At 36.9% G+C, this 21,544-nt stretch overlaps 1 protein-coding gene across 1 annotated transcript in view; it reads right to left on the bottom strand.

Moving 5' to 3' along the window:
* Nucleotides 1-21,544, bottom strand: part of C16H8orf34 (chromosome 16 C8orf34 homolog) — a 371,062-nt gene that overhangs the window by 123,937 nt on the left and 225,581 nt on the right. Inside the window, exon 8 of the mRNA XM_046642279.1 lies at nucleotides 9,256-9,391. Coding sequence (XP_046498235.1) covers nucleotides 9,256-9,391 — 136 coding nt within the window. The remainder of the gene's footprint in view (nucleotides 1-9,255; nucleotides 9,392-21,544) is intronic.

The following is a 21,544-nucleotide window of genomic DNA, read 5'->3' as shown; positions in this document are numbered from 1 at the left end:
AACAAACAATTGTATATTTTGTTAGAAATAAAGGCTTTCAGTATAAAAGAAAAGAAGTTTCAATTATAGAATCAAGAATTTAAGTAAGAATGTTATGCTGTTGGGGCTGGCCCCGTGGCCGAGTGGTTAAGTTCGCGCGCTCCGCTGCAGGCGGCCCAGTGTTTCGACGGTTCGAATCCTGGGCGCGGACATGGCACTGCTCGTCAGACCACGCTGAGGCAGCGTCCCACATGCCACAACTAGAGGAACCCACAACGAAGAATACACAACTATGTACCGGGGGGCTTTGGGGAGAAAAAGGAAAAAATAAAGTCAAAAAAAAAAAAAAAAAGAATGTTATGCTGTTGTAATTGGATTGGAAATATCAATAAGAATTCATGCCTTACAGACATATTACTTAATAAAGTACATTACTGTACTGTACCCAACCTTTTTCAGCAAAATAGCCAAAAGACAATGCCAATCCCACAATGTACCCGAGTGAGCAGATTCTATTCTCTACTGCAAATGTGCTGCTGAAAGAAAACAGGGATCCTTAGAGAAATGGCTGATTCCAAGTCTGGTGCTAGAAGGTATAAGATAAGGCTGAAAATGTTACATCAGAAAGCAAGCAGACTTTTATGATTAATATGGTTTTGAAAAGGGTGTCAAAACAATTCATTGTGGAAGGAATAATCTGTTCAACAAATGGTGCTGCATGAACTGGATATCCACGTGCAAAAGAATAAAATTGGATCCCTACCTCACACCACATATAAAAGTTAACTCAAAATACATGATAGCTCTAACTATAAGAGCTAAAACTAAAACTCTTAGAAGAGAACATAGGCATAAATCTTCATGACCTTAAATTAGGCAATTGCTTCTTAGATATGACACCAAATGCCTACATGACAACAGAAAAAATAGATAAGTTGGACTTAATCAAAATTAAAAATGTTCCTGCTTCAAAGTATACCATTAGAAAAGTTAAAATAGATCCCTCAGAATGGGAAAAAATATTTGCAAGCTATCTGATAGGGGTATCATATCCAGAATATATAAATAACTCTTACAACTCAATGATAAAAAGACAAATAATCCAATTAAAAAATGAATAAAGAACTGAAGTAAACTTTTCTCCAAAGAAGATATACATATGGCCAATAAGCAAGTGACAAGTTTCTCAACATCATTACTCACTAGGAAAATTAAAATCATGATGAAATAAGACATTACTCCCACTAGGATGGCAAAAATGAAAAAAAATAAATAAAAACAAAAACAGGCAGTAACAAGAGGTGATGAGGATGTTGAAAAATTGGGACTCTCATACATTATTAGTGAGATTGTAAAATCATGCAACTACTTTAGAAATTAGTTTTGGCAGTTTCTAAAAATTAAGCATAGAATTACCATATGACCCAATGATTCCACTCCTTAGATATCTACTCAAGAGAAATGAAAGCACATGTTCACACTAAAATTTGTATTGATATATTCATAGCAGCATAAATCGTTAATGGTCCAAAAGCAGAAACAACCCAAATGTGCATCAACTGATAAAAGAATAGGAATGAAGTACTGGCCTGCCTCCTTCACCTGGCTCCGGTTCCCTTTCCAGGGATATATTGGGTAAAGGAGCCATGGTGGAACAACAACAAATATTTTAATTATTCCCATATTTTCTAATACGGTTACCTCTTATTATGTGTGCTGTTCTATTGTGCTTATTATTATGTGGGGAAGCCAACCCACAGGTACCATTTAGCACCCCACTGGAGCATTAGGACTCTTTACCCATCTACAAATTGACAGCATCGACTTTATCCAGGCAATATGCTATTCCCATTCCCTCATGGTAAGATGCTTATTCTCTGGGTGGCATTAGGCTTTCCCCAAAAGGACTCTTCCACAAATCACGAATATACTATAAGGCCCAGAAAGTCTATAAAGGAAAAGGAAGTTACCCTCAGTGAAGACCACAGCAAAGTTTTGACAACCTAAATGGGGATATAGAAAACTAACCTCAGATCTACTGGTGTGAACTGGAAAACCAGTGTACTAGTACTGACTGTAGCACTTTTGCTGTCATTCAAGGTTGCTGCTGCTTAGCAAAGCTGATTAGGAAAATCATCTTTCTCTGCCTCTCATGCTATCCATTTCTTTTAAGTGTCTCTTACATCACAGCCTTGGGAAAGGGGTTTATGAGATAGATGGATGGATGGATAGATAGATAGTATAAATATGTAGACTAGTACATTCACACAGAGAGGAATGATGAGGAAAATGTTGATCTATAATCAAAACACTTTTATATATTTAGCCAAAAATGAACCAAAATTATTCTTAATATTTTACTCCCTAAACCCTTGAGACGTGTTCATAGACCTTCAGTTTAATACTCCTTTCATTTTTCTGAGCACATAACGTGATTTCCTTGGATTTCAAATGTATGTTTAACTTCTTTTGAAATGTGTATGATTATTTTTATCTTGAAATAAACTTTCTGTTTTTCAGAGGATACTCCTTGTTCGAAAGTGAGCTATCCACCTCACTCCACTATAATCCCATGGGCAGAAATCATTACACGTTACAAATGGGAACCAGAGGTTTAGAGAGCTTAAATGATTTCCCAAAGTTATTCAGTGGCCAAATTGAGATTCCAATCCTGGTCTCTCTTGCTCTAAAGCCCCAACTCTTTGTCACATAACAAGAAAACAGCTTTTTAGATTGTGTGTGTGTCTGTGTGTGTGTGTGGATGTGCACACGTGCACGCATCCGTGGTCCTCCATCCCCTTTATGAACCACAAAACAAAGTGAAAAAGTGAGGATGGGGAGGGTTTAGCATTGATTCATAAATAAAGGAAAAACTATGAAATTAATGTGTTAGGAACTGAGATGAAGTGGTTCCCAGCTTCTGACTGATGTTTGTTGCTGTCATTTCTTTCTTCATGCAGATCTTGAATGAACAATGAAAGTCATACATCAGTATTTTCAAGGTTGTGTACTTTTCCCGCAGCAACAGCCCCCATAAAATAACGATCAATTGCATCTGGCATGACATGGCCATCTTACCACGCTTTATTTTTTCCACAGCATTATCACTATCTGATGTTTGGGGTTGCACTTAGTAGTTTACATGTCTGTTTCCAGCTAGAATATAAATTCCTAGTAGTCAAGGTGTTAACTTTTATTTCCAGAGTTTATTACAGTGCTTGACACAGAGTGTGTGCTCCATAAATGTATTTTGGTTCAAATTAAATATTTCTGTCACTTAAAACATGGCAGTAGGTGATGTATAGTATTCATGACTCAAATGTGTCCCTTTAATCCTCTAGGCATAGGAAGTCAATTTTATGAAAAACTTTTAACTTTGAACAAGTGACAGCAGTCCCTTTTTGTCCTTATCCATTTTCCTTCCTGTCAGTTTTGTTCACCTTTCCTTCCAATGGGAACTTGCTGAATTTAAACCTTATAAAAATAGTTGGGAAAAGCGGAAAAATGCATAGCAAAGTGAAACAGAATATAACATACAATTAATTATGTAGGTTTCTCAAGTCAATGAGTAAATCTTAACACAGACAGTTGGAAATTAGTTTATATTTACAAGGTTTAACGTTCATTTTTTTTCTGTAGCATGCTATCACCAATGATGATCTGCTTCTGCCTAATCAAGTCAATATATGACTAAATCCAATACTTTAAAGTCATGATGTTTAGGAGAAATGATGAACAATTTTTGCTGCAATGACATGAGGCAACTCAGTTAAAAATCAGCAGCCTGTTTGGAAACAAATTCCTCCCAGCCTTCTCATGCTGTAGTTTGTGAGCCAGTATCATTGTATGTTCTCCATAATCCAATTTCTTTTAAAATGGCTTTCAGTTCCTTTTTTTTGTGCACTATTGATGTCAAGCATGAATGAATACAAACACTTGCACCATCAAAAACAAATAGCATCTTACCACCCGGAATGCCCTGGCAGGAGTCCACAAAAACAAGATTTAACTCCTCAAAAAGGCAGTGAGTGGACAGAATTAATGGGTGGTCTTTCCAGAAAAATGGCTTATAAGCTTCACTGAAATAGTAATTTGGTGCCTTGGTATCAGCATTTGTCTGCTTGTTATTGGTACCTTAACAGTTATCTTAAAAAGAAAATTCAGGACATTTAACAAAGACATTTAATTTGAAACTCACAATTTTGCAGACCACTATTTTTTAAAACCACGAAAGTTTTGCTGATAATTACCAATCATTTGCATTGACCTACCGACGCTTTACTTTTTAGTTGATAGGACTTACTATGACTCCTAGGCAATAAATGAAACTTATTTTGCTCATACCGCTCAAGGATTTGTAGCTGTCTTGGTGGAATCTTCTAAAAGTCAAGCCAAGACATTCAACAAATATATTAAAAATCTACTTTGTAATGAATAAAATCACCAATTATAAGGACACCACTATATCCTACATAGAAATTCTTTATTTACTTAAAATTGTTGTTTTCCAATGTTTTTTTTCCCATATGATCTGACAGAAAAAACTGAGATGTTCCGGATTAGAATCTTAATACATCTTGGTGGTCAGATATCTATCAGCCATATATTTTCCACTTGCCAAACAATGTCATCTCTTTGTTTAAATCATACAAATTGCAGCAATGCCCACATCAGAAAGGCCACCAAGAGTGATGGGAGTAACACTACCTTGGAATAATTTTCCAGCTTGAAAACACAAGCTTTCTTCCATCTGCACTTTTCCAACCATGTGTGAAATATTTATGAGAAAAAATTCTGTAATCTTTTTCTCTCTTGTAACTATGCTAATCAGTAAAGTTTTTGGCATTCTTGATATTTTAGTCACTTTGCTGAACACAGAACTTTACAGAGCAACTTCATGTGCACCAAATTCCTCTTTTTCAGATCTCTTGAAAAGCGGAGGTCTCTCCAGTGGTCTCGTATATCTTACATCCCTCAATCATCCCCAGTAGAATCTATCAGTCTCCTTACAGATCATGTCTTCCAATCAGGTTCTGAATGAAAAAGCCTGCGGCCTTCACTGATGGCCTCAGCTTAATAAGAGCAATAGTGTTCCAGACATTTCATCAGCAAACACTCCTAGATACTGTGACTCCATAAGTAGCTCACAAGTGGTGCAGTGTTTGAAAAAGAGATTGAGGAAAATGACAACCTAAAGAGTAGACTTCACCACTTGACACTAACTTGATCATTGATCGGTTCTTTGCAGAAACTCTGAACATTATTTGAGTCTCACTGACTCTACATTGAGGTTGTTGACAGTATCTTGAGACTAGAGTATTATTTCAAGATCACAACACATCCATTAGGTCACTTGTTACATTTTACCTCTCCAGTTCTGTAGAAAAAATGATTTCTTGACCTTAAAACTCTAAGAAACAACAAACAAAGAAAGAAAAATATTGCCACCTTACACTCTTTTATTGAACACAGAAATCCAGGGAGATGAACCATAGTTTTCTCCCTAGTAAGTCAGAAGCCTAAGGAAATTTCTGAATGTAAGGAAAATGAGGCTCTTTTGTTTTCAATACCTGAGCACTTTAATGTGGGCCTATCAAAAAGATGGAAAAAAACTCCAAGCATTTTAAACTGCTTAAGTATTTACATGGTAATTATCCTCATGAAGGAGAGAAAGAGAGGAGGAAACCCCCTGTTGCTTGATAGCCTTTGCACTGTCAACACTTTTCGAGCTGCCTTTGCAGACATCATCCTGTCCAGTCCTTTCAATTGTCCTTAGAGGGTATCTCCAGGATTACATGAACTCCATTTCACAGATGAGGGACCAGATTTTCTGAATATTTGTGTAATTTTTCCCAAGATGACATACTAGGTAATTTGGAGGGTGGACATTAGTTAGATCTCTTTGTCAGACTTCAAAGGATGTTGTCTTTCCATTCTATCTTTACCAGGAAGCCTTCGAAGGTGTTGGCAAGTACGTGATACAATTTGGCATTAATTATCCTAAACTTTCTTATCCATTAGTACCACGCTGTCTCCAATCCAGTGAGACTGGAATTAAATCCTGATACCAGACCCAAAATCCAATGTCTGGGCTTCCTCTATGAAGCCCACATTACCTTTCATTATCTTCCAGGCTAGGTACCAGTGCCCACAAAGACAGTAATGGGAATGGGCACAGTTCTCTAAATAAAGCTATCATTTTCTCCATGTTGGTCTAGTCTGCAGCAGTGGATTTCTGACCGACTCACTCTATCTCAGTTCTGAGGGATTGCCTGGCTGCTCTAAGACTACAGTCTGACTACCATAAACTTCTGCCCATAACCTGGTACCCTGAGGGTAGAATCTGCCTCTTCTGGGCACCAGATCCCTCTCCCAGCAGCCTGGCCAGGTTCCTCAGCCTGCATTCCACCAGTCCTAATTCATTAGTTATCTTTGGAGTCCCAGTGTTTCTACAAATCAGAGGTTACAAACAAAGGCCTAGAGACTTTAGACAGGTAGTGTAAATGAGGGAAGGTGCACAGACAATCTGAGGTGAACTAGAGCACAACTGCAGGGTCCAAGAGTGTGGAGGAGGAAGTTGCTACTATGTAATCATTTGAGAATGTGGGCCCAGTGTTATCACCTGTATGGATTTTTAAGAGGAGATAGAAATCCCAAGTTTTATATAAAACTGGTAACCAACCCAGCGGTATTTTTAAGTATTATGTGGACACACAAAACTGGACACTACCTACAGTCCTCCAGTTTATGATTTCTGCCTCAGATAATTGCTCAGCCCTGGGTTAAAAAATATAATTCTCACAGTCTTAAAAGCCTTACTTGCAATTAGGAAAAGTGAGCCAGCAATATAAGTTGATGTTTGAGAATTAATTGTGGAAAATTTTGATAACCATATCAATGCATTACAAAAGTAGTCCACTCTAAGTAGCACTGGGAAATAATTCTTCATGAGTCTCTCATGTTTCTAGATATCTTGTGATCAAAGACACTGACAGCCTTTGTTTCAGATAATCTGTTCAGGGATATTTGTATAGCAAATAGCCTTGGAAGATAGATAAGGGGTCTCTCTCTAGAGCAACACTAACTTCCCATTAGAAAACATTCAGGTTTCCTAAACTCAGGGTTCCTCTTATGTACTGCAACCTACTACTCTATTTGTGTCACTCTGTGAGATTTGCCCTCAGGGAATCAGTGAAAATGCCAATACTCTGACAATTGTTATTGTTGTGAGTACTAAGTCCTTGGTCTCTGACCCAGGAGTTTCATGTCTTCTGTCAGCATCTATAAAACAATGGCAGACTAACAGGCTAGGTTGCAAATAGTGTAAAAATCTCAGATTCTTCATAGTTCCTGACAAGTGATAGTTTTTTCCCACTCTAAACTCTGGCAACAGCAGCCACTCTAAAATCAACAGCCTAGTGTCTTCTTGCACACCGTTTACCACATTTCCCTGAATCAATATATTGCTGTCTTGCTTTTGAAAGTACAACATTGCCTTACTCTCAATCAAAACAATCACGCACTCCCATCATTTCAAACACCTAAATCTCTTTCTATCTCATTGTTTTTATCTATTTTAGGCTTCCATCTTCACCTTAAGACAAGAGCTTGGCACTTAGCAAGAGAACAAAATAAGCAGGCAGACTGTCAAGCGATACTACCTGGGTTTGACACTGTGTTTTGCCACCTACTGGCTGTGTTACTTTGGACAAGTTATTTAACCAACTCATCCCTCAATTTGCTTATGCATAAAATGAAGATAATAGTAATTAACTCCCAGCATTATTTGAGCATTAAATTAGTCTATATATTTAATATGCTTAGAATAGTACATGGTACATAGTAACAATGCAATAAATGTAACCAATTATTATTTACTTGAATATTTCTTCAAAAAATTCAGTTAAGAGTTCACCTTAAATGCAAGTTGCTTGCAATTTACAATCCAAGTCTATCATCAGGAAGCTGAATGGTAAATAATTTAGGACTGTATGTGCTTGGACCTTTCTCAATTCAAATCCTCAATAGTTTAACAAAACATATCATTTTCATAGGATTTCCCTTTTGAAAAAACAAACACCTCATAGCCCAATCTTCTACAAATTATATGAAGAACCAAGACCAACCCCTCTCCAGTGGAATTGTAAATGTACAAATATACTAGAATGTTCTTTTTAAACTTCCAAACAGCTCTTCCCTAGATGACCTTGCTTATTCAGGATGCCTAACTATCATCACATAAATATTAGCAGTTTTCTTCACACCCCTAATCAAAAAGTCAACTCATCCAAATATTAGTTATCTGTAGCAACGTTTCCCTTGATGTTTTCACTGAACTATGGCATTTCTCTTAACGGTCTCAAATAATATCCCCTGATTTTCTAAGAGGTTTCCTTTCTGTTTTTCTGAGCCTGCGACAATTAAAATAAAAATTCTAAAGGGGTAAAATGAAAGAAGAAAAGCCACAAAAATGTGATTTGATTTTCCTACACTTTCCCCCTCCCTATTTCCAAGCAGCTAATCCCCTCTCCAACAGCACAATGGAACAGCTAGACATAAAGAAAAGGAGATAAAACTGGCCAGCCAGTGCATTGTTCTTGCTAATCTGCACCATTTACATAAGGGTTAGAAGGCTTGTTTTATCATTTAAACAGGCTTAAAAGCCTCTTTGCAAATGAGATTTAGTTTCCACAAAAGAATGAATTCTAGCTATCTGGTGAGTTTCTGCTAGACTAGCACTGGCAGCCGACTTGGCAGTAACTTAAACTACTTCTTTGGCCGCATAGGGTGCATGCAAAGATCGCTTCCAGCTGCCAACACGGAAGAGCGTCAGGCTGACTAAATTCTTTCCAGGAGGTGAACAGGATGAGGAGCAGGTTAAGAGGCCAATCATATCAGATCTTACACTGTACCTTGGCACACTTGTCCTTTATGCAGGTGCTTTAAAAGTGGCTTTGAACTTTCAGAGCCCCTTGAATCTTCCTTTGAAAGGGAACAGAAGGGCAGAACAGCAAATGAAATTCAGAGACAAAAAGACTGAAAATAGTCTCAAACTGTGAAGTGGAGACAATCTAAACTCTTTGATTCATTGTTGGTCTGAGTGGCATTGGGCATAAGGATAAACTGCATGACTAACCCCCTGGCCAATGTTAGCACAAAAGATAACTGGAAGGAAAAGATTTTCTTAACACAGAGGAGGACACACTTTGCATCAATACCCTAGATTTTAAAAATCAAGATCACGTTTACATATACTATACCTATTATTTGTTTTACCTGGCACACCTTGAACAGATGTTCAGTGTGACCTTGGCCTGAGGTTCAGCAGGGTGAGTAGCACGACTTTGGTTAAATTTGCTCCCAGAAGGTACCAGGGTAGTTACTCCCTCCATTCTTAAATCATCAAGATCCTCTGTAACAATATAAACAATTACAGAGAAAAAAATTAACTCTAATAGTATTAAGGAGAAAAGTGCACGTTTTCAGGAATTTGCTAGTAGTTTGTTAAGTAAAACATTATATTTCTGCTTAGCAAAAATCTTACCTCATGCATCAATTATTTCTCAAATCATTTCTAGATGTAGTTGGAGAGAAATTATATGAGATGTACAGGGGAAAAATGGTGAGAGACTGAATCCATTTGAACAATGGGTACACCATATAGGACTGTAGAACATGACGCCACCCTCTGCTCTAACCATCCAGAGAAGCCAATCCACAATTTCTGCAGCAATTGGCCCCAAATGGTCAGGAATTGGTCTGACCACCAGCTTCCTTCTTTCTGCCTTTGCTTCCAACTCAGAACCAACCAGAGAAAGACAAATATGCTCCCAAACTAATTACATAAGTTCCTTTGCTTGTAAATAGTCTACCTTTGGCTTCCCCATCCAACAACCTCCAATGAGAACATATCTGAAGCCTTGTCTTTTTTCATTCAAAATCTTTCCACTTGTCTTCACTTGGGGAGGACAATAGTATACCCGGAGAGTCATGTCCCGGGGGCTCACTGAAGCCCCCTCCTATTTTTCCCAGGTCCTCAATCAAGACTTAAAAGATCTAAATTTCCCTTGTAATTCAGTCCTGACACAATATGTACATGATCTCCCATGTTATTCACAGAACAAGGAATTTTGTAAAAGGGTTTCAGTTACTTGCTCTCAGCCTTAACGAAAAAGAGACATAGAGTTTCAAAAGATAAATTATAACGTTGCCAAAACATAATCCATTATTGAGGTTATAATCTACAGAAGGAGGAAAATCACTCTCTCTGAATAAGGCTATAGATGACCCAAACTTAGACGCCTCACAAAACAACTGAGAGGCTTTCCAGGTTTAACTGGATATTGCAAACAACAAGCGTCAATTTTCCTGAGATTGTACCTACTCTTAGTCCAAATCATGAACAGGCCTTCCGTAATCTGCAAAACGGTGGTCAACAGACTGTTTCCATAGACATCCCCAACTAAAAATTCTTTTGTCTACTCGCACATAAGTAATCTGGAGAAGACTTTAGACTTTAACTTGACTTTAAGAGAATCATCAAAAACACATTGTCTTGACCTGGTTGCAAAGGTTTATTCCCTTGTTTTAGGGCAATAGGCGCCACTTCAAAATTTGATGCTTCTGTTGAACTAGCTATAGGCTCCCCTCTTGATCTCATGGTTCCTCATGCAGTACAGACATTGGTACTACCTGGGAACACAACACTTTCCAGCTAGCTAATTAACCTGAGACTCTCCTAGTCTCTCCCTCTCACATTGCTGTTCACCCCTGCAACACCCTGATCTGCCCCTCTCCTGCCCCTACCAGGAGAAGGCAACTTCATAGTTTTCTTATTTCAGTTAGGGAATTTGCTGTACCTCACTCAGTGTTAAGGACTCCTATTGAACGTTCTGACTTACTATTTGTTGATAGACACCTCATAACTTGAACAGAATATGCTGTCACCAATTTAATTTTGCCTTTAGAATACCATCCTCTACCTGAAGTAGAATCAGCCCAGATGGCAGAATTATTGCACTTATTTGAATTTGTTGACTAGCCAAAGACCACAGAGTAAACAGACGAATATATATACAATGTATGCTTTTTTGTTTTTTTAATATGACTTTGAGATGCTTTGGAAACAAAGGGCTTCTTAACTCTGCTGGAACCCCCATCAAAAATGGATAAGATGTTTAAGACAATGTTAGATGCACTCCTACTTGATAAAGAGGTAGCTATTATAAAAGTTGGAGCTCAAAATATGAGAAATAAAATAATATGGAAAAAAGAAATAAAATGGAAACTAAAGGAAATACTCTAGCAGTTCATTTTGCCAAATAAGCAGACTTACCCAAGGTTAGGAGCCTATCTAAACTCTTAAAGGATAAATTCTTAAAGAATTCAAACAGACCATTACAAAATATCATTTAGCCCCTTATTCTGAAAAGAAAAATAGAAAAAATACAGTTCCAGCTTCACTCAAATAATCATTGGTACTCTCAAGACAGCCGCTTAGTGGCACTAGATGATTTCAAATGGATATTAGGTAGAGTTCTCCATGAAACTACTCATTACCGTACGGATAAATTGGAGTATCTTAAATCAACATAGCTGGGGAAACTTTAAAAACAGTTGAGGTAATTTCTGAGTCTTGTGTCACTTGTCAACAACATAATTCTAGAAAAACTGTAAAGGTGGGATATGGCCAGGAAGCAAAGCTTCAAGGGCCCTCTGAACACCTTTGATGGATTTTGCACAGCTTCCACCCTTCATGAGATTTGAATATGTTTTAGCTATTGTATGTCTATTTTCAAGAAGGATCAAAACATCCCTTGGCCAAAAAGTCTTTACAGTTGCTAAAATTCTGCTTGATTTTGTGTTTCCAATCTTGAGAATACAAATTTTTATATCAAGTGCCCAAGGCATACACTTCACGAGAAACGTTATAAAAGAATTTCGCAGGGCATTACCCCCCTTACTCAGAAACCATGCTGCTCTTACCACCTACAAACTTCCTGAAAGATGGGAAGAATCAACAACGTCTTTAAATAAAATTAACAAAACTTTCAGAAACCCTGCAATCCCTTGGTCAAAGGTACTCCCACTTGCCTTTAAGTTGGTATGGTCCACTCCTTCAAGTATTCACTCTTTATTTCCCTGTGAACTGGTAACTGGGGGGCCCATGTGCTTAAGGATTTTACCTATGACACTAAACTCTGCCCTACTGTGCAGAGAAATTGCAAAATATTGCAAGAGACACCTGTACTATACCCAGTCCTATAGCCAACAGGTTAAGCTCACGTTCAAAATATCTTCTTTTTTTTTTGGTGAGGAAGACTTGCTGATCAAATGTCTGTGCCAACCTTCCTCTATTTTATGTGGGATGCCACCACAGCATGGCTTGATGAATGGTGCTAGTTCTACACCCAGGATCCGAGCCTGTGAACCCCAGGCTGCTGAACAATAGCATGTGAACTTAACCACTACACCACCAGGCCAGCCCCCAAAATATCTTCTCAAACAGCTTCTTTATGATATTCAACTATGAGATTTCATCTATTGGAAGACACATCGGAGGAAAACTGCTCTTGAACCTCACTGGAAGGGATTCTATCAGATACTGTTAATAATAAATATGTAAATAAAACTCTCTTGAGTAAATCCTTGGGTTCACATTTCACAACTAAAGAAGCTATCCAGAATCAACAAACAGGAAGCCTATTCCAATAGGGAATCTCAGACCAAGGATTCTCAGAGATTCTCTAGAAGCTGCTCTTCCTTATAGGTGATCCAAGATCTTCAGAACAGTCTGATGACCTCAGACAGTGGACAGCTTCTGCCCAAGATGTTGGATCAAAACTCACGACTAGTTCGTATTTTGCTGTTCATCCACTTACTTACAATCATTCTTCTCATTTTCTATATTCTCCTGGTTGTCACTCACCCATACTGATCCTTTTTCTCTTTTGTTCTCTTATTAAAATTTTTAGATCAGAGCATAATCATTCTAAACCCAATCTCAGATTATGCAGCTAATGTAAGGCCTTGCTTCCAACATCATATCACGAACAATTTCTTTTTTCCTGGATACCTATGTGTTCCTACCAGATACTACTTCCTTTGCAGCCAGGATGGCTAATCTTGCTTGCTTTATACTAATATCTCATGAACTTTAGGATAGTATCACAAAACTTATCTGTACAAAGAGGCCCTAATTCTATAAATTATCAAAGCTGAAAATTATAATTCAGATTCAAGCTCCAACACGAGGCTACCTTTGATTATTCAGGCACTTTACCTGGGAGAGTTACTGATTCATTGTTTATGCAAACAATCAAAGTGTTTCCAATAATAGGAATCGTACAAACAAAAGACTGTAAGACATGTATCATTTTTAACTCTGGCAGAAATTCTGAATGATACACCTCTACCCTAGATGGAATACAGATCAGTCTCAATTCCTTGGCAAGAGTAGTGATGGACAATCTAGATTTCTTGTTCACTAATCATGTTGGTATCTACGCCATTGCTAATACCTCTTGCTGTACTTGGCTCAGTGAAACAGGAAAGGTAAAAAAGGCTATATATTGCCTTAAGGAAAAAAAGCTACTTGGCTTTCTAAGGTTGATCCTTATGATGTGTAGGAGTTTTCTCTTGGCCTTGGTTGGACAATTCAGACTCTTGGTTCCATAGCACCTTAAACGGATTTTTAATGCTTCTTGTTTTTGTGATAGTAGTCATGATGCCAGTATGTTAAACTCTATCATCTTAACGCTTAATACACATCTTAAATGCTTCTATGAAGCCACTTTTCCGTCAGATGGTCACCACGATAATTCAACATCAAAAAAATTAAGAAACTCTTGTGATACAATTGACTATGGAGACAAGTGGATAATTATCAAGCAATGAAGATCTGGATCTCTAGTCTTACCTTTGCCCAACTTCCTGCAAGGGAGAGAATGGCCGAAAGAGGGGACTGAAAGATTGAATATATAAACAGACAATGGATAGATCATATATGACATTAGAACCCTGACCCACACACAGTCTGCTAGAATCAACCAGTGAAGTCACACTACCTCTGCAGCAGTTGGATCAAAACATTCAGCTCTTGGTTAATAAAGGCCAGCTTCTCTCCTTTCGCCCCCATTTCCAGCTCAGAACCAACCAGAGAAAGCCAAAGATGCTCTCCAAACCAACTGAAAAAGATAGTCTGCATCTAGTGAGCCCGCCTTCAGTTTCCCCATGCCAAGAACTTCCAATCAGCATATACTTCAAGCCCTGCCTCCCGCTTTTTTTTCATTATAAAGCTTTCCCACTTCCCTGCCTGCCTTTGGGTCTCTGGCAAATGCAGTGATGGTGGCTGACTCCTTTGCTATAAGAAGCTCCAAAAACACAGCATCTGCTTGTTCTCATTTGATGGTCTTCATGGATTCCATAGTGGCAACCTTCAAATAACTAAAGGTTTATCATACAGAGCTCCCCCAGCAGCTCCAAAGAAGAAATAGGTCTAAGGAGAGGGAAGCACATTTCTGAGCCAACATGACAATCTTCTAACATTTATAGCTATTCAAAGGCATACTGTACAGCACCATGCGGGAAATGTGAGTACACCACCCTCAGAAGTGATTAAAGCAGACACTGAATAATTATTTCTGGTGGATGATTTAGAATTTTGCAGAAGCATTGTACTAAATGATCTCTCAGGTTTAATCTAAATCTAAGCTTCTCGCAAATATTCTCATTACAGTTCTATGATGGATTTAGGGTATATCTGATACCATGAAAAAGATGAAATTGAATGTTTAAAAGAACATTTTTTTTTTAATGAAGCAACAATCTTTTGGTGACCATATTGCTATGAATTAGACCTAAAAGTTGCTTCCTCAGTTTTATTTTTGGAGCTGCAAAGCACACCACACTGACTTATTAATGAACTGAGTACTGAGTTATTCTTCACAGTGCCATGAAGAAATTACGTGGTTCCTTCTGTGCTAGGGAGTCCAGATACGACAGCTATTCCTTACATTTGAGGACATGTTCAAAGGCCTAAACACTCATCTTTCTACTTGCCTTTGCACCATTTTCCTACTACTAAGATAAAGGATAGGGGTATGGAGCTTCATGGTTATTATGTAAGCATTCGTAAGTTGTTTGACATATGTAGAGAAAGTAATAGGACATGAATTTTAGGACTGCATTTTTAAAGATGGCTTAGCCACCCCATACCCATCTGGGTATCATTTCTTTTTTTCCAACTCAGAATAACCATCACAGTATGGGAGAAAAAGAGAATTCTAGAGGAAGAAGCCTTCTGGAGTTCATTCGCTTTTTCCTTGGAGACTTCAGCATCCTGCAAGCTGAAACTGCCTCGGCAACTGCTCTGGCTGTGGAAGCATCAGATGCAGCTGTGATGGTGGCAGTGAAACTGACTCCCCAAGTCTTAGGAGAGGCCTTACTCTGAGAAATATTCATTCTTTCATGCTTCCTTTACCAATATTCATTCCATCAAGGAAAGTCAATGAGCTCCTAATAACTATCAAGTAGTTACCAAGCTCTAAATGGTGATACAACTATCAAGAATCCTTCATCCTGTTTAGTCATGGAAGGATAGTAATAATCTATGTTGAGTTTACAAAGAACAAAAATAAAATACAAATCTAGATCTCCATAGCTCCCTTTCCTGATTACCTTTATTAAACGGAGCAGGTGTCTAGGATTAAAAGAGCTAGAGAAGGAAACAGAAATGTCTAAACTTAGGAAATTTTGGAAAGTTTGCATAACTTGAAAGAGTAGAAAGAAAAACAAATGAAAGAATTTGAGTAATATCCTGTCCAAGGAATTTTCATTACTGAATAAGTCAAGGAAGGAAATGCCGGGAATATTTTTTAAATATAGAAAACTCAGAATCTTAGAACATCAACGGTATCAGTCTGTCTTCCTTCTTTCCTTCCTTCCTTCTTTCCTTCCTTTCCTCCTCCTTTCTTTTCTTTTTTCCTTCCCTTTTTTGGGCCTTTTTCCTAAATAAAATATTCTCTAAGATGTTCAGAAGATGAAGGGGGAAAAAGTGACCAAATCTGTGCTTTAAAAAGATAACTGTAGGTATATTTATGGAAATAAAAAATTTTCTAAATTTGTAAAAAATTAATTTAGGAATATTCTTTTTAAACATGGTCAATATTATGAATAATATAATCTATAAAATATTCTTCATTGAAATGAATATGTTCAACTAATACATTCAGTAAATGAGTTACTACTCATAACTATAAAAGCATTTCTCATCAATATATTCTTATTTAAGAATATGCAACTATATGTCAACTAAATATCAAGAATATATTTAATATAGTCAATATATTCTAGAACCATCTCATCCAATTCATTAGTCACCAACTGCACGTTATGGAGCACTTAAAATGTGGTTAGTCCAAATTGAGAGATGCTGTAAGAGTAAAATACACACAGGATTTAGAAGACTTAGTATGAAGAAAATAATACAAAATATTTAATTTATAACTTTTATAGTGACTACATGTTGAAATAATATTTTGGCTATACTAGGTCAAACAAAACATTATTAAAATTAATTTTACCTGTTTCTTTTTTTAATATGACTATTAGAAAATTTTAAATTACATATGATATAATGTGGCTAACATATTTCTATTGGACAGTGCTATACTAGAACATATATTTCATGAATATATTAATAAAAATTATATTTTAAAAATTATCCTATATATCTTTAGACTAAATAAACATTTTCTTAAAGTGATGCAAATAAGAACACATTCATTGAATATATCCAAGCATAATAGTCATGAGAATAATATAATCATATTCATTGACTCTATTCAAAAGAATGTTTACTTTGATTTCTTGCTATCCTCCTATCTGACTTTTTCTACCATAGTCCTTATCATTACTTGACTATATAAATACACACATATTTAAACATAAACATACATGTACATGTACAGACACACACATACATTCCCCTATCATTATTCATCTATTTTAAAAATCCATTTCTTTTCTGATACCTCAAGATAGGAACTCTTTCTCATTTACTGTCATAATCTCAGTGTCTCAGAAGTACGTCTAGCACAGAGCAGGCATTCATTGATATTTACTAACTATAACACTTTTGTATAATTCGATAAACTTGGTTAATTGATTATTTGACAAATTGATCTTTATGTGGAATTGGTTTTTGGAAAATTGATGTTTGAAGGAATACATTTGTTTCACTTGCCTACAGCCATTTGGGAAAGTAAAAACTGGAAACAGGGAGAGGAGGCAGGAAGAAGCCTGTAGCAGTAGGGCATGTATAAGCTGAGGACCTGGGGCAAGAAAGCAACAGTAAGAAGAGAAAGAAATATATTGGAAGGTAGTTTCAGAGCAAGATTCAATAGGTTGTAGTGAACGATTGAATGTGAAATCCTCACAGGTTTCTCCATATTACCACTTTTAGGGAATACGAGAAGAGAGAATACCTCTGGTTTCGCACATGGTGAGATGGCACTATCTTCAGGAGATCCATATGGATGTTCAGTAGACAGTTAGAAGGATGAATCTGGAGCTAGGGAGGGAGTGTGGAATGGAGCTATAGACCATATGGCTGAGAAAAGCTGATACAATTATCAACCCAGCAGTTAAAATCAAGCAGTAACACTTCCTATGTCTAACTTCCTTTACAAATGAAATGTGAATATTATAATTTAAAAGAAGAGAGTACCAAACTTATTCTTTTTCACAATAGAAAGATCAAAGCAGTAATTATTTTTAAAGGTAGTCTATAAAATTGTGATGCACTTTTGAGTCATAGGGACACTACTGAGAAAAATGAACTAATTTATGGCTAAAGACATGTGAGCACTTTATCTTTATACAATCGAAATGACCAAGAATTAATCAAGCAAAGAATTGTGTTGATTTAATTTAAGGAAATAACAGCTGCCTAGATGAAATAATCTCAGGACTTTCATGTCATTCAAGTGTAATCCATGAAATAATTTACAGCTGCTTGAACCAGACAATGTGGGCTAGGAGTGAATTTTCACATCTGTTTCTGGGAACTTAATAACAAAAATTAAAAGCTTTTCAAACACAAGTCACTTCACAGTGATTCAGTGACGGGTTACACAAGAATTATATGGCAGTTCTTCCCGGTATTACAATTGGTTTGTTGACTTACGTTGATAGAGCTGATTTGGTCAAATATTTTAAGCAGATGTTATATATTTTGAGTGAAATATTAAAAATACAACAAATGTTAAGAAAACATATAGGAAATTAGACAAGTTTAAATAAAATATTTATGAAAACTTTTTTTTAATGTGAGACAGCTATATTTCCTTTAATATAGGGAAGAAAGAATGGAAAAAAAACATAATTCACTTTACTGGGACAATTTCTGCTTGAAAGGTAGAAGAGGGATGGTAAGTTCATGCTTCCATTGCTTCTCTGTTTCTACCATCATGCCTTGAACATGCGTTGTGCACTCTTTCTCAGCCCATCAGAATAGTACCACTTAACCAAATTCATAAATAGTAGAACAAAGTGGTAGATATCAGAAATTACAGGCAATAATTTTTTAGAATAACTATAGTTTAAAAAAATGTAGATTAGAATTGCATTTTAAAAAAAAGAGAAGTCTTGTGAAATTTAAATGCTGTGCTGGTTTCCCTTTCTAATAACATAAGAAAGAGTACGTTACAGTATTTACTTTCCTTGACCACATAAGACCAACAAACAAAGAAAGTGATTAGACTAGTAAGTAAACAGAAAATGTTTCTGTAAATTTAAATTTACATATATCCTATGTCTTCTATTATTATTTTAAAGCTATGCAGTTTTTGGCAAGGAAGATGGGCCCTGAGCTAACATCTGTTGTCAATCTTCCTCTTTTTTTTTCTTTTCTCCCCAAAGCCCCAGCACACAGTTGTATATCCTAGTTGTAAGTTATCTAGTTCTTCTATGTGGGATGCCGCCACAGCATGGCTTCATGAATGGTGTGTAGGTCTACGCCCAGGATCCAAACTGGCGAACCCCTGGCCACTGAAGTAGAACTCGAGAACATAACCACTCAGCCACAGGGTCAGCCCTTATGCCTCCTATTGTTAACTGAAAGGAGCAAGAAACTTCCTGAGATGCTCTTTGTTAGCTACCAGTTCCTGTTTAATTTCTGTGACCATTAAGAGCCAAACACATGATGACCACAAACATTTGTAAAAATTTCTAGTCTGGAATTTGTTTGCTTAGATTGCAAATGAATCACAAGACTCGTGCTAATTGAACCCATCATTATATGAACTGTGAAGGCTTTTCTGTTAGTCAGAAAAATTAAGACATCTGGGAGTGGTTTTCTCCTTCCAGTCTGCAAGAAAATACTAGTGCTTCTAACAAATTCAACTCCAAACACTACCCAAAGTCTGGTTTCTGCATCAGAGTGCATCTTTATTTTTCTTAATTTTCACAGGATAATTGTATGTTATACAGTATACACACAAAAAATTGACTTTTTCCTGAAACTCTTGTCATCCTCTGAAGGTTTGACGGACAGATGTTGTGAACAATTCTCTTTCATAAAAATAACTGAAATTCCAGGCGTGTGGATGCGTGTTGGGTAGGGTTATGGGCGCAGACTGGCCTGGTATAACTGAAAGCCCTAACTGAAGTGAGGACACATTGTGATCAGCACAGAAATCCAGAGACAGTGTCAGAAGAATAATAGCAGGGAGCAGATTTGAGGAGCAGTGGGGGAGGCTGTGGACAGAAGATCAGCAAGGAGCTTAGAAGCAGAGGCGTCAGGAACACAACTGGAAAAGAGAAAGTGAGGCAAACCAGGCAAAATGTCGAGAGTGTGGACATGAACAAGGCAAGGACAGTGTCTACGTAGTTATGGGGAAAGGTTGGTTAATCCAAAAGACTGGGATTAGGTAAATTATTAATTTTTGTAGGGTAATGGGTAACAATGTTTAATTTTTTTCAAATGTGAAAACCACTGCAAAATCTTACAAAAGCTTATCATTTTAACTACTGTTTAAAAGTATATTTACTCCATTTTAATTCCCCTGGGATGTGTCTCTGGCTAAAGCCCTCATATCATTAATACCTCTCAATAATGAGAAAGCATTTTCTCACCCCAGTGGTTTATTTATAGAATGATGGCAGGCCCTATTCGGCACCATCCCAGGAAGCATTCTTCCAGCCACTGCAGGTGATACGTTGCACTTACATTTATTCTTTCTGCTTCCCTATTTTATTGTTAACCCTATTTAATATAATGTTTTATGTTCCCACAGGCTCTGTGTTAAATGAATAAAGCCCTAAGTTTAGAAGTCCCTATGTACGCTGTATTACTTTGTTGATTGCTAAAGAACTTTGACCATAAACCTAATAACTTTACTTTGTACCATATTTTGACTTTTAATTCAGACCACACGCATTAATTGAGCTCATTTCGATGAGTGTTCCTGCATTGATTACATGATTTGCTAACTAAAAATAAGCCCTTTGGAGAGAGTATGATAAATTCATATGCTCATTGCTACAGCCCCAATGCTAGCAGCTAAGTTTTCTGTATCCATGCTCTAAACTTCCCTTTAGTAAAGTTGACTCTGCCCAAACTCAGTTTACTTTACATACATGGCACAAATATGCAAAACGAAATTGATTTGATATTAGTGATTAAACTCAGGATTTACGATTAATTTTTTCTTGAATTTCAAATGTAAGGAGTCTTGGATGATTGACATTGACAAGAGATTTTCACATATTAAGGTATATGGAGTAACTATTTGGGTTCAAAACTGATTTGGCTTGAACAAAGAAGCCTGACTTATGGCCTATCAAACATATACTGTACGTCTGCTTTAACCATTGAGGTAAAGAATGCACTCTGAAGAGAAGAATGCATACTCCCCCTCCTATGCCCTATTGGTAATGCCCCTATTATTCTCTTTCCTGACATCAGGATCATGTTGACCTGCTAATTTGCAACTATATACCTCTTTGGGAAACTTTGAAAATGTCTCCTCGGTGTTTTTTATGTATGTTCTTTCTTCTAAAAAGATATGACTGTACTGAAAACCATGTTCCTCTGGAACACTTTCTAAGGCCTTCCCAGGTTATAATCCCCGCTCAAGCTCAAGTGAAACTCACCTTATTTCTCTCACCTATGGAACGGTTATTGGTTATTTTGCGTTGACAAGATCTTCCACCCCCACTCTCCTCATCTTTCTTTTCCTGTATTCTGTCTTTATTTTTGCTTAAGTCTTAACTTTGACTGCATTCTTCCTTCACGAAGCCCTTGGCATTGTAGACTTCTTTTGCTTCAACTGTCCTCCATTTTACTTCCTTTGCACTTGGCTACCCTCCCTCTCTGAACCTTGTGCTATTGATAATTGATGTGTTCAACCCAACACGCAATATTCTCAATGAAGCAGATTTTAACCAACTAAAAGGGCATAAAAAAGTAAAAAAAAAAAAAGTTAGGAAAAAAAGTATTTCATTATGCTCATCACGTTTGTTGGGATTCTAAATCCAACATGGTTAATCTAAAAATGGCATT

The sequence above is a fragment of the Equus quagga genome, chromosome 16, assembly GCF_021613505.1.
Source record: "Equus quagga isolate Etosha38 chromosome 16, UCLA_HA_Equagga_1.0, whole genome shotgun sequence".
Lineage (NCBI taxonomy): Eukaryota > Metazoa > Chordata > Mammalia > Perissodactyla > Equidae > Equus > Equus quagga.
The sequence above is the reverse complement of the archived record's forward strand: the minus strand, read 5'-3'. Positions and strand labels throughout refer to the sequence as shown.